This window comes from Fistularia commersonii, chromosome 7 (assembly GCF_037954325.1).
Source record: "Fistularia commersonii isolate RoL2024-O1a breed Wild chromosome 7, RoL_Fcom_v1.0, whole genome shotgun sequence".
Lineage (NCBI taxonomy): Eukaryota > Metazoa > Chordata > Actinopteri > Syngnathiformes > Fistulariidae > Fistularia > Fistularia commersonii.
Genome location: NC_141290.1, coordinates 8,228,719 through 8,240,000, shown reverse-complemented (window position 1 = coordinate 8,240,000; position 11,282 = coordinate 8,228,719). Strand labels below are relative to the sequence as shown.

Genomic DNA, 11,282 nt, shown 5'->3' with positions numbered 1-11,282 from the left:
ACAGCACTTTCCCTCACGTTCTTACTGCTGCTATTATAAATACATTTGTCAACTTAGAGCCTCTGTGTGTGAGCTTGGGTGTGTGTCAGTCAAAGTTGGTGTGTGCGTGCCCGTGCAAACACACTTACACACACACACACGCATCCGTCCCACACACCCCGGGTTCCCTGAGTGAGGGAAACTTCTGCCCGGCTGGAGATCAACTCAGCCCCTCAACATCAAACCAGATTTAAATGGGGGGGGGAGAAAGGGAGACGGGGGGGATAAAGGAAAATGGAATTTAAAGTTAAACCACGAGGGAAGAGAAAGACTGTGGAAAGACTGTGGGCGGCATTTTCGCACTCCGTCTTTGACTCCGCCGCTCATCCAGTGTGTGTGTGTGTGTGTTTGTGTGCTCAGTGAAGGGGCGCTATCGTTTACCCCCACATTAATTAGAACAGTGGGCGCAGTAAACCCTCTCCACTCACCAGCAGGCTCAAAAATTACATTTCATGTCCTTTCTTTTTTTCATATTTACTTCCCTCCTTTAATTAGAAACATTATTTGCCCCAAATACCCCCCTCCGTCGCTCCCCCCCAGAGGACTGTCTGTCTCCCACCTCCACAGAGAAAGGCAGCCGCTCACAAGCAGAATTCTTCTGCAGATGAGACGCCGAAGGTTCCTCTTCTGATCCCCGGCAGAATCGAACGCTTTGCCCACTGCTGCAGCCTGGGGGGGAGATGTTCCCTCACATCTTCTCCTGCCTGGGGGGAGATGTTCCCTCATATCTGCTGTCTGGGGGGGGGGAGATGTTCCCTCATCTCCACCTCCACCTGTAGGTGGGTGTGTGACGCTTTCACACCGAGATGGAAACAAAAGTCTCCTCCTTGTTAGCCAAGGCTAACGTTAGCGTGGGCGGTTCCTCCGATTAGCATTGTTAGCCAAGGAACTTCATGGCAACTGACGTTCCCCAGATGTTCCCCTTTGAATCTTCTTGCGCTCCGGCCGCCGCTGTTTCAATCCTCCGCCACGTTGCATTGTTTTATTTTTTTCCGCTCCCCCACTGGGGTCACACCTGTGTCCTTCAGCCGTACTGCAACTTCGAAAGGTCCAGGCGGAAACGGAAAACATCCATCCATATTTATGATTTAAAAATAATTGTGTGACTTCGAATCATCCGGTGGAGCATCTCGATGCATCTTTGAATGGATGATTTTCTGCCCCCCTGAACACCACACCCTTTTCTGTGGAGGCAGGAAGTGCGGCTCCTCACTGCAGGCAGGGAATGTGTGTGTGTGTGTGTGTGTGTGTGTGTGTGTGCATGGGGGGGGCTTACAGACGGGTGAGGGGTAGCAACGCTCCATAAATCCCATTGGTAATTGTCTCCCCACTCTCCATAAAGGGTGTGTGTGTGTCTGTGTGTGTCTGTGTGTGTGTGTGTGTGTGTGTGTGTGTCCTGAATGTCAGCGAGTGCTGGCTGATGGATTACATTTAAAAGATATCAGAGAGACGGCGTTCACGTGAAGGATGAGCTGCCCCCCCCACCTTCCCCAGGGGAAATTTGTCTTTTTATCAAGTGTCCGGAGGAGTCACTGCACATCCCAGAATAAATCTCCGAGAATTAGCTGGCTGCACCGCTTATCTCTGACAGGCTCCTTTTTCTGCTCAGATCACCTGATGATTTATGTGTATCTGTGTGTGTGTGTGTGTGTGTGTGTGTGTGTGTGTGTGTGTGTGTGTGTGCAACTGGACAGGGTAGAAAAAGGTAGCATCTGATTCCAAATGTTTTTCTTTGCTCTCCATAAGACCGTCTGCCGTGTGTGTTTTCAGCAGCATCCACCTTTTGTGCATATGCACACACACACACACACACACACACACACACACACACCAATGCACGTGCACACACATGGTGCAGGAAACAGTTGGGACCCGAGTTCCTGCGGGGTTGTTTTTCTCTCCAGACCAATGAGAGCGCAGAGGGGGTGGGGCTTAGAGCTGATCACTGGGTTATTGACGACCTGGATGAGGGATCGATATCCTGGCCCAGACCCGCCAGCCACCTCCGGGACGCCGCAATGGCGCCGGTTCTATCCCAGTTCCGTCAGTCGGACCCTGAACGCTGCTTTTGTTGCTTAGCAACTGCCATCACCCGACTGATGGGCTGCGTGAAGGAGGCTGCTGTCGGAGCACACCGTGTGGACAAATACAAACACATACATCGTGTGTATGTTTGTTTGCGTGTGTGTGTTTTGGTGTATGTGTGTGTGTGTGTGTGTGTGTGTGTGTGTGTGTGTCGCCCCGGGGCAGTGATGTCACTGATCCTCCCCCAGAGCTGGAGTTTGGCAGGTTCTCCGGTGTTAGTCAGGAGCCTGGAGAACATTCCCGTGCTCTGATGCCCTCAAAGGTTCTGTAGGAACATCAGTGGAACCAGATCTGGATCAGGACCAGGACTAGAACCAGAATCAGAACCAGAATTTATTTGTTAAAAACTCAGCTGACTGTCTGATGTCCCTGTTTGAACTCAGTGTGTACCTGACCAGGACCGGACCTGCCGGGGTAGTTTCCCTTCCCGCTGTGTTATTCTGTTATTTGTTGGTGGAAGAAAACACTCTCCACACACACACACACACACACACACACACAACCCCAGGGTGTGTGTTTATCTGCCTCGCCCTCCTCAATTCTTCCATTGTGTTTTATGTCAGTGAGTTTTGAAGAAAACCCGCGACCCCCCCCCACACACTCCCCGCTCCGCCCCCCCACCACCCCCACCCTGATAGCCGTTATTTGTATTTCACATTTTCTTTTCTTGTCCTGCAGTCACTGAACTGCCTGCTGCCAGCGTGCACGTGTGTGTCCGTGTGCATGTGTGCAAGATACTAGGAACTTTTTGTCTGTGTGCATTCTGAGGTAGAACCTGTCTGTGTGTGTGTGTGTGTGCTGAGAAGGTTACAATGCAAGCGTTTGAACATGGAAAAGTGCGACTATCAGAATGTCAACAACCATAAATCAGTTTTAAATAATACAACCTTCACCTCACACCGCGACCAGCGTGCAATCACACACGCACACACACACACACACACACACACACACACGCACACACCGGCCCTCGTTCGTATTCCCCTTTCCTCCTGTCCTCACAAATCCTCTGCCGCTCTCGGCGGCGGCCGCCGCACGCCGTGAGTGACATATGACCTCGTCCAAGGTAATCTGGGATTGGTGGTCTGCAGCGGGACAGATCACCCAGATTAGAACCCAGATTAGAGCGCCGCTGCATATTTCTGCTCTTATGGACTTAACCTGCCCCCCCCGGCCGGTTCGGGGAGGGGTGACCTTGAGGCTGCCGCCTGAGAGGAGAACATGCTTGGACGCCGGTTACTACGGCGACGACCAGCATCAGATCAGCCTGTTGTAGAACCCTGTCTGGACACCGATGGGACGTAAAGATGAGTCCGGGTCTGTCCGCAGAGGACCAGTCGCCTTTCTAGCTGCCGCAGACCATAATACTCATCTAATGGACCTTCTCCTGACAGCTGCTCCCCCGCCGCGTCTTCTCCTTCCAGCTCCGGTGATCCTGAACGAGCTGAACTGGACTCAGGCCCTGGAGCGGGTCTTCATGGAGAACCGGCGCGAGGACAGCTCCCTGCGCTGGCAGGTGTTCGGCAGCGCCACCGGAGTCACCCGCTACTACCCAGGTAGGCGCGGCGGAGGACGCCACCTCCCCGGAGCGCCTCGGCCGCAGAACTCGTGTCTTATCAGAAGGTCGGACCCGATCCCAACTGACCCTTTGCTCTTGCTCCCCCAGCCACGCCCTGGAGAGCGCCCAACAAGATCGACCTGTACGACGTCCGCAGGAGGCCCTGGTCAGTCCGCTCCTCACCTGCTTCCCACTCCTCCCCTCTCCGACTGCGTTATTTACTGTTTACCCCAATGCCTTCTAGATCTTCTGCAGGTATTTCTAGATCCTTGTACTCTAGTTGGTTCCAGGGAGTAGCGGCACCTTGAGAAAGTTGATGTACAGGATGTTGTGGGGCAGAGGGGGCGGGGCTTGGTGATTGACAGGCCGGGCCTGTTAGCCGCCGGGCGCTAACCCGGAGCTGAGCTGGTTGTCGGTTCTCCCTGATGGTTGTCCAACAGGTTGAGCTTCCAGGAGGCCCTGCTCCCGCCAGCAGGGAAACAAATGAGACAACGTTCTGCTGAGAAATTTGTGGACTTGAATTGAAGGGGGATTTCGGACAGGTTCTTCTCTATGTTCCCATGGCGACGGTACTTGGAGGAGGTTCCAGAAACATGGTTGTAATAAAGGTGGCATCTTGAATACGGTCTGGAGACAACGTGAAGGTGGATCACGGGACATGCGATGGAGATGGCAAGGAAAGAAAGGACAGAGAAGGACGAGTTGGTCAGACAAGGAGAGACAAGGGAGGAGATGCTTCAGTTCTTCTCAGAAGCCCTCCTCTCTCCTATGTCTGTCAACCTGCTCTTCACACCGAAGCCTCCGACACGTCCTGTCGCCATAGCAACCTGAGCCGTCTGGACTGCAGGTCAGGTCACACTGGTGCGACTATGGCTGGCCATGCAGGAGAAGAACCCGAGAAGGAGAAGAACCTCGGCGGCAGGGACGCGGGCCGACGCCGGAGCAAGTTCATGTATCGGAAGGAGAAGGTTGAAGGTGTGTGACCTGAGGTCTGCAGAGCTGAGGTCACAGGAGGGTTCCCGGGCAAACCCAGGAGCTGTGAGCATGGTTGGAGTAAACATCTCCACCAGTCAGCAGACGGGGGAGTAAATAAGCCCGCACTGACAACATCTCCACCCTCAGGGTGTCCAGTGCCGCCCTCCACCACCATCTTAATTCGATCTCTGCTTGCCACCACGTCCACCGGCCCTGGAGGAGCAGGACATACCATAATAAGCCCATCAACACACACAAACAGAGTTTTAGAGTAGACATGTGGATCCATGAGGAGGTCTGGACCTCCACCCGACAAGCTCTGCTTCTGAAAGAACAGACAGTGTTCCTGGATGTGTTTGGGCAGATGGAGGACCTCCATGTGGAGCTGAGGGAGGTCCCTCTGGCTGCTGGAGCTCAGTGGGCTGCCGATGGAGACCCGGGTTTGACGGGACTCCTTCTGACTTTCTGGTGGTGGACCATGTTCCCATACATGAACTGATAAACAGGGTTTCCAGGAGAAGGTACCGGACGGTACTGTCCCGAACCGTGGTTGTGATGTTCTCCTCCTGCAGGTTTACCTCCACACCTGCTGGAGATCCATCAGGACGTCATCTGTGAATTATGAGATGTTCTCGGACCACCTAACCTCCACCCGCATCAGACGGAAGCACTTGTTGGAATAGCTGGAGGAAACTTCAAGTTGGGGTACTGGAGTTGAAGATCTTAAGGAGCAGATAAAGAGCCCAGATGTGGTGCAGAACCAGAGCTTCACCACTGACCATCTGAGCTGGCGGTGTCCTGACCTGCTCTGGCTGGAAGCTGGGGCACAGATGGGGTGGAGGTTCAGCACCAGCCAGGCCCATCTGCTGGTCACCTGGTGTGTGTGTGTGTGTGTGTGTGTGTGGGTGGGTAATGACAGGGAAAGAATGGAGTAATTACTGACCGCAACCCATGCAGAAACATCACACCTGGATCCAGGAGTCCAAGCCTGGAGAAGCAGCCCGTCCGGCTGTCCGAGCTGCGGACCCGCAGGCTGAGAACATCCTCCCATCCTCAGGTTCCACCCTGGCCGCAGGAGAAGGTAGAAACCAGAGAAGTTCAGGTCCGGAGAGGCTGGGCTCTGCTCTTAGCTGGAGGTCCAGAGGTTCCTTCAGTCGCCCCTCGATCAGTGAAGACCCTCTCAATCATCTCCTCGGACGTGGCGGCGTCAGCGGCGGATTGTGCAGAGCAGAAGCCGCCTCGGTTCCTCTCGGAGAGGCTCCGATGGCGGGGGTTGACCTCCGAGGAGCGACGACGGCCGTATGCATCTCCAACAATTAACTCCGTGCCCCTCCAGAAGAACGTGGAGTCCCATGAAAGGGCTCTTCTCCTCAGAGAGATGGACTGACCGCCGAGTTAATGAAATCCCGCCGCCGTCCGCCGGCACCACCGCCGCCGGCGGCTGACCCGTCACCTCCAATCTCCAGACGGGGCGTCTCCGCTGGGCGCCCGAGGGGCCCTAGACGTGGACCTCCTCCTGACCGGCTCTGGTCCTGCTTTGCTTTCACAAAGCCCATCTGCTGAGAAGAAAGGAGCAGCGTGAAGCCTGCGCCCTCCTCCTCCTCCTCCTCCTCCTCCTCCTCCCCCGTCTCACTCCCGCAAATTAAGATTCGGGTAATTAAATTGATAAAAGTCATGCGTGCCCGTGCAGCTGATGGCTCCAGACCAGGGTTCCTCTCCACGGCAGAGGAGCAGCTGAAGTTCTACCTTTGAAGTGGCATTCTTTATTATTGGAAATAATTGGATTCTTCCCCTCCGTTCCCCTCGCCGTGCTCCGTCTGAGCATGCTCAGTGAATGCGACCCTTCTGAGGCGCGCTGGGGGTAGGGGTGGGGTGGCGGGTTTCCAGATGCAGGTCCAGACTCTGCAGAGGGATGTCAGGGCCCCCCGGGGTCGGAGTGATGCTACGCCCTCCCCGCTCTCTGCCTCCATATCGGCTCGGCTGAGCACGAGAAGATCTCCCGAGGCCTACAGGCAGCTGGCGGAAGGGCGGCTCCACCGGGTTCTTCTCCTCGCCTGTCGGGGCCTGGATGAGGGCTGAACGTCACGCCCACCTCCAGGGCTCTGAGATCCAGCGGCCTGCTGAGCTTCTCCAGCACAGAGAACCCTCACTGAGTGTGTGATGGAGAAGGCGGCGGTTGGTCCTCAGAGCCTGGAGGAGGCACGCGGCCAGGTAGATGTTTCCCCAGACAGGAAGTAGCTGATCCTCTGGTGCAGGGAGGACCTATCTCCGCGGAGCTTCTTCTCAATTTAACATCTTGGGGTTGACAGAAGCTCCCACAGATGTTTCACCCACGGTGTCTGCACCGTTCCAGACCTTCAGGTGATGGCGACCAGTGAAAGAAGACTCACTCTGCCTCTCTCTGCAGGTACATCCAAGGTGCCTCCTCTCCAAAGGACATGGTCATCATCGTGGACGTGTGAGTATCTCATCCCCAGCCCGAAGAACATCTCCTCCTAAGGGTCGCTCTGAGTTGTGTGAAGGTCCCGGTCCAAGCGTGGAGACGACGGCAGCGTTTGTGTGTGTCTGCAGGAGTGGGAGTGTGAGCGGACTCACCCTCAAGCTGATGAAAACCTCCGTGGTGGAGATGCTGGACACCCTGTCGGACGACGACTACGTCAACGTGGCCAGAGTGAGTAGAAACCTTCCGGTGGTGGAGGAACCATCTCCCTGCAGGTATCGGGAGGCGGGGAGATGTTTGCTCGGAGATGCGCCTCCACCCTGGTGGCCTTTGCCCCGCCCCCGGCCCGCCGCCCGTCAGGACAAACAATCGGGGAAACATGGCCGCCGTCCGGCGCCGAGGCGGCGATAAGACGCAGGGATGCTTGGAGTCTTCTCTCCATAATCCTTCATAATCCACTTAATCCCAGCTCTATGAGCTCCAAATGAGCAGAGCAATCCGGGGGGGAGGAGGGGGAGGAGGAGAAGGAAGAGGTAGAGGAGGAGGAGGAGGAGGAGGAGGAGGAAGGGGGGTGGAGGCATCTGATTGTCACCTTCCTTACAGAACATTTGCCGCAGATGATTAGGAACCCAATTTACTGAAGGTAAAGTCTGGTGGTTGAAGGTAAAGACGGTTGTTGTTGCTTCTGCAGCCTCTCCGTGTGAACCTGTCAGAGGTGTCCATCTGTCTGCACCCCCACTCCAACCCCCGTCGCCCCCCCATGGAGCAGTAATCAGAGAAAAGACCGATTAGATCTCATGATAAGAATTAAAGGTCAAAGCCAACAGACTTCACTCTGCCTCTGTGTGTGTGTGTGTGTGGGGGGGGGTATAAGTGTGTGTGGGGTTGTATATATATATATATATATAATTATATGTATATATTTGTGTGTGTGTGTGTGTGTGTGTATAGCTATATATGTGTGTGTGTGTGTGTGTATAGATATACATTTGTATATATGTGTGTACTGTACTGTGTATAATTGTACTGCATATATATGTGATATACGTATGCATCAAACAGAGCGAAGCCCCGAGTACTTCGGTGTACTCTGTGTTATCACTTTAGTATAAGTACATAGTACTACGTGTACTACTAGTATTACTACTAGTAGTAGTACTCATATTACTACTAGTGTTCCTCCATGTCTGAGTCTCCCTGTCCTGGTGTTCATGAGAAGCGCCACCTTCAGCCACAACGCAAATCCTCCTTTACCAACATGGTGGCCAATCCCGGCACCGACACACACACACTCACACACTCACGCTCAGGCTAAGGCTAATTTGGTGGATGAGATGAGACACATGATATTACCTTGGCTGGATTTCTGCTTGCCGCTTCAAACCAGCGTTCTTGCTGCACCTGTTCTTTGTGAGGGACATTGTAATTACCAACATTTACTGCCCGCATGGGGGGGGAGGGGGGGAGGGGGGGGGTGCATCTGCATCTGCACACCCCCGTGCCTGCATCCAGACACACACACACACACATACATACATTGGATGCACTGGGCTGCAGCGGCAGCTGCAGGGCGTTGAATTTGGTGTCTTCGTGTGTCCTTCTGCAGTTCAACGAGAAGGCGGACGCCGTGGTGCCCTGCTTCAGGACGCTGGTCCAGGCCAACGTGCGCAACAAGAAGATCTTCAAGGAGGCCGTCATGCACATGCAGGCCAAAGGGACCACCGACTACAAGTCGGGCTTCACTTTCGCCTTCGAGCAGCTTCTCAATGTAAGAAGCAGGCGACATTTGCCATTGGATTTTATCATGTATTATTCCATGTTATCACATGTTCTTGTATATTTATACACAATTACATGCTACTACATGATAGTACGTGTCATTACACGTGGGCTAATCAGTGATTGTCATCAGCCCTCCTCATCCCTGTAAGTCATTCAACCGCTGAGTTTATCCGCCATCGTTGCCGTTGCCGTGACAACGCCTGTCCCCAGCGTGCAGCATGCCCAGGTGCCCCCCCTCCGTATGCTGCTGTGTGTTTTAGGAGGCCGCCGTGCTAATGGGCTCTGATGGGATGATTGATGAGCGCGGCCCGAGGAGACCAGCTCCAGATACTTTATATTCCTCTGGCAGCCCAGAGCCCCCCCCCCCCAGACACACACTGACACACACACACACCCCGTCGGCGTCGGCAGCAGATTGGTGGCAGCCGCACAGTGAATCGCGGCGGTTGCGGTGGGATTATTTATCTCGATTAGGGTCCTGTCAGGCTGACGCGCCGCTGGCGTGCACGTCCTCGCCAGCCTGCACGTCCTCGCCAGCTGCGAGGCGCACACCGCGGCGAGCGCTCGGGTCCAAACTGAGCCGCTGCCTGGCCCAAAAGCCCCCCGGACAAAGTCAGCCAAAGCTCAACGCACCGGGTGAAAGTGCTCCGGGAGCTCCGTCTCCGCAGGGTTCCAGGTCACCACCTCCTCATGGTGGCTACAGGGCAGATGCTGATGTTCTCCGGAGCACCGGAGCAGATCGTCCGGCTAATGTCCCCCCCCCCCCCGTGTTCCTCAGGAGAGCTCTGCCCCGAGGGCCAACTGCAACAAGATGATCATGATGTTCACGGACGGCGGGGAGGACCGCGCGCAGGAGATCTTCGAGAAGTACAACTGGCCCAACAAGACGGTGAGTGTGTTCTCCTGACGCCCTGACAGCAGATACCTGCCCAGCTTCTGGCTCCGCCCACACCGTCTTCACACCTCCTCTGCTCCTCCCATCCATCACGTAACGCCCGTGATGTTTTATGGCCACTGTTAAAGATCTGACCTTCTGACTAATTGGACACTCCATCACCAGGCCCCATAAAGCACCACCACCACCCCCCCGCCGCCCCTCCTGTTTATCCTGCTGCCCATTACCTCCCGTCTCCATGGCGACGGCTGCTGTCATCCAGCAATAATCTGCAGTTTGAGCTCTCTGTCGCTGTCGCCGGAGACAAACCCAATCAGGCTCTCCTCCATCTCCTGGAGCATGGAGGAGATGTTTCCCCAGACATGTCTCATGTCTTGTCTGGAGGTTCTGTCTTCACTCAGAGATCCTGAAGGTCAAAGGTCACTGTGAGGACTTCCTAAGGTCAAGGTCGCCCCGCCTCCCGTGAAGGCCGGCAGTGCTGGTACAACCTGACTCCTCTGTGACTTCCATCTTCTTCTCCCCCTCCTCCGTCCAGGTTCGTGTCTTCACCTTCTCCGTCGGCCAACACAACTACGACGTCACCCCTCTGCAGTGGATCGCCTGCGCCAACAAAGGCAAGCGGATCGGACCAAACACACACACACACACACACACACACGCACACACACCAGTGTCCCTGGGGATCTTCGCTCCAGCTGTGCAGAGACCCTCTGTTGAGCTTTGCCACGATGTTCCTCAGAACCTGTTTTCAGGCAGAAGAAGCCGTTCCACCTGTGGAGCTGCTGTGTAGTAGCAGCGGTGACCTCCTGTGGCCTCCTGTGGTCTCCAGGGGCTGACCAGGCGCGGTCGAGGACCGTCGTTTTTCTCTGAGCTTCCTTTGTGCCTGGGACGATGATTGCGTTTGGCCGGATGTGACGCGGCTCCTTCACGCCATCGCCGCCGGAGCAACGCCTCGGCGCCGCCGGCTGATGGGCTTATTGCCGGCAGAGCCAAGAGCTTCAGAAGTATCTCCCCAGAAGTTGTCATTAATTAGCAGGAGGAGTCTGCTGGCAGGATGATTAGCCCCCGTCAGGCCGGGGGAGGCCGGGATTAGACCTCGGCTCCTCCGGGGAGCTCAGGTCCATGCCAGCTGGAGACAACAGGGCTGTCCTCTCCTATCTCCACCACTTATTACTCCTTGGTATCTCACTCCAGCAGAAGCAGCTCGCTGACACTTCCACAGGCCCTCACCCTTCACCCGTGACACACACTCACACACACACACACACACACACACACACACACACAATGCTGTCTTGCTGGAGCTGCAATCCCGTCTTCAGTGCGTCACCTCCCAGTCACTCGGAGGACAAAGCAGCCGCCCTCCCGGACTCGGGGAGACAAATATGGCCGACGGCGTCTGAGGACGCGCCTCCTTGCTCCAGATCCTGGTGTGAGACACAAAGACGGCGAGCCCTCCAAACGGCGAGGGCCGGATTATTATGGGATGCCCTCCTGCTGCGCCGCGT

At 55.4% G+C, this 11,282-nt stretch overlaps 1 protein-coding gene across 3 annotated transcripts in view; it reads left to right on the top strand.

The window, feature by feature from the left end:
- The window catches only part of cacna2d2a (calcium channel, voltage-dependent, alpha 2/delta subunit 2a), a 68,408-nt gene that overhangs the window by 41,321 nt on the left and 15,805 nt on the right, over positions 1-11,282 (top strand). For all 3 annotated transcript variants that reach the window (XM_086149554.1, XM_086149553.1, XM_086149552.1), the window contains 7 exons: positions 3,549-3,680; positions 3,791-3,848; positions 7,065-7,115; positions 7,229-7,328; positions 8,704-8,865; positions 9,658-9,768; positions 10,310-10,388. In XM_086149554.1, coding sequence (XP_086005680.1) covers positions 3,549-3,680; positions 3,791-3,848; positions 7,065-7,115; positions 7,229-7,328; positions 8,704-8,865; positions 9,658-9,768; positions 10,310-10,388 — 693 coding nt within the window. The remainder of the gene's footprint in view (positions 1-3,548; positions 3,681-3,790; positions 3,849-7,064; positions 7,116-7,228; positions 7,329-8,703; positions 8,866-9,657; positions 9,769-10,309; positions 10,389-11,282) is intronic.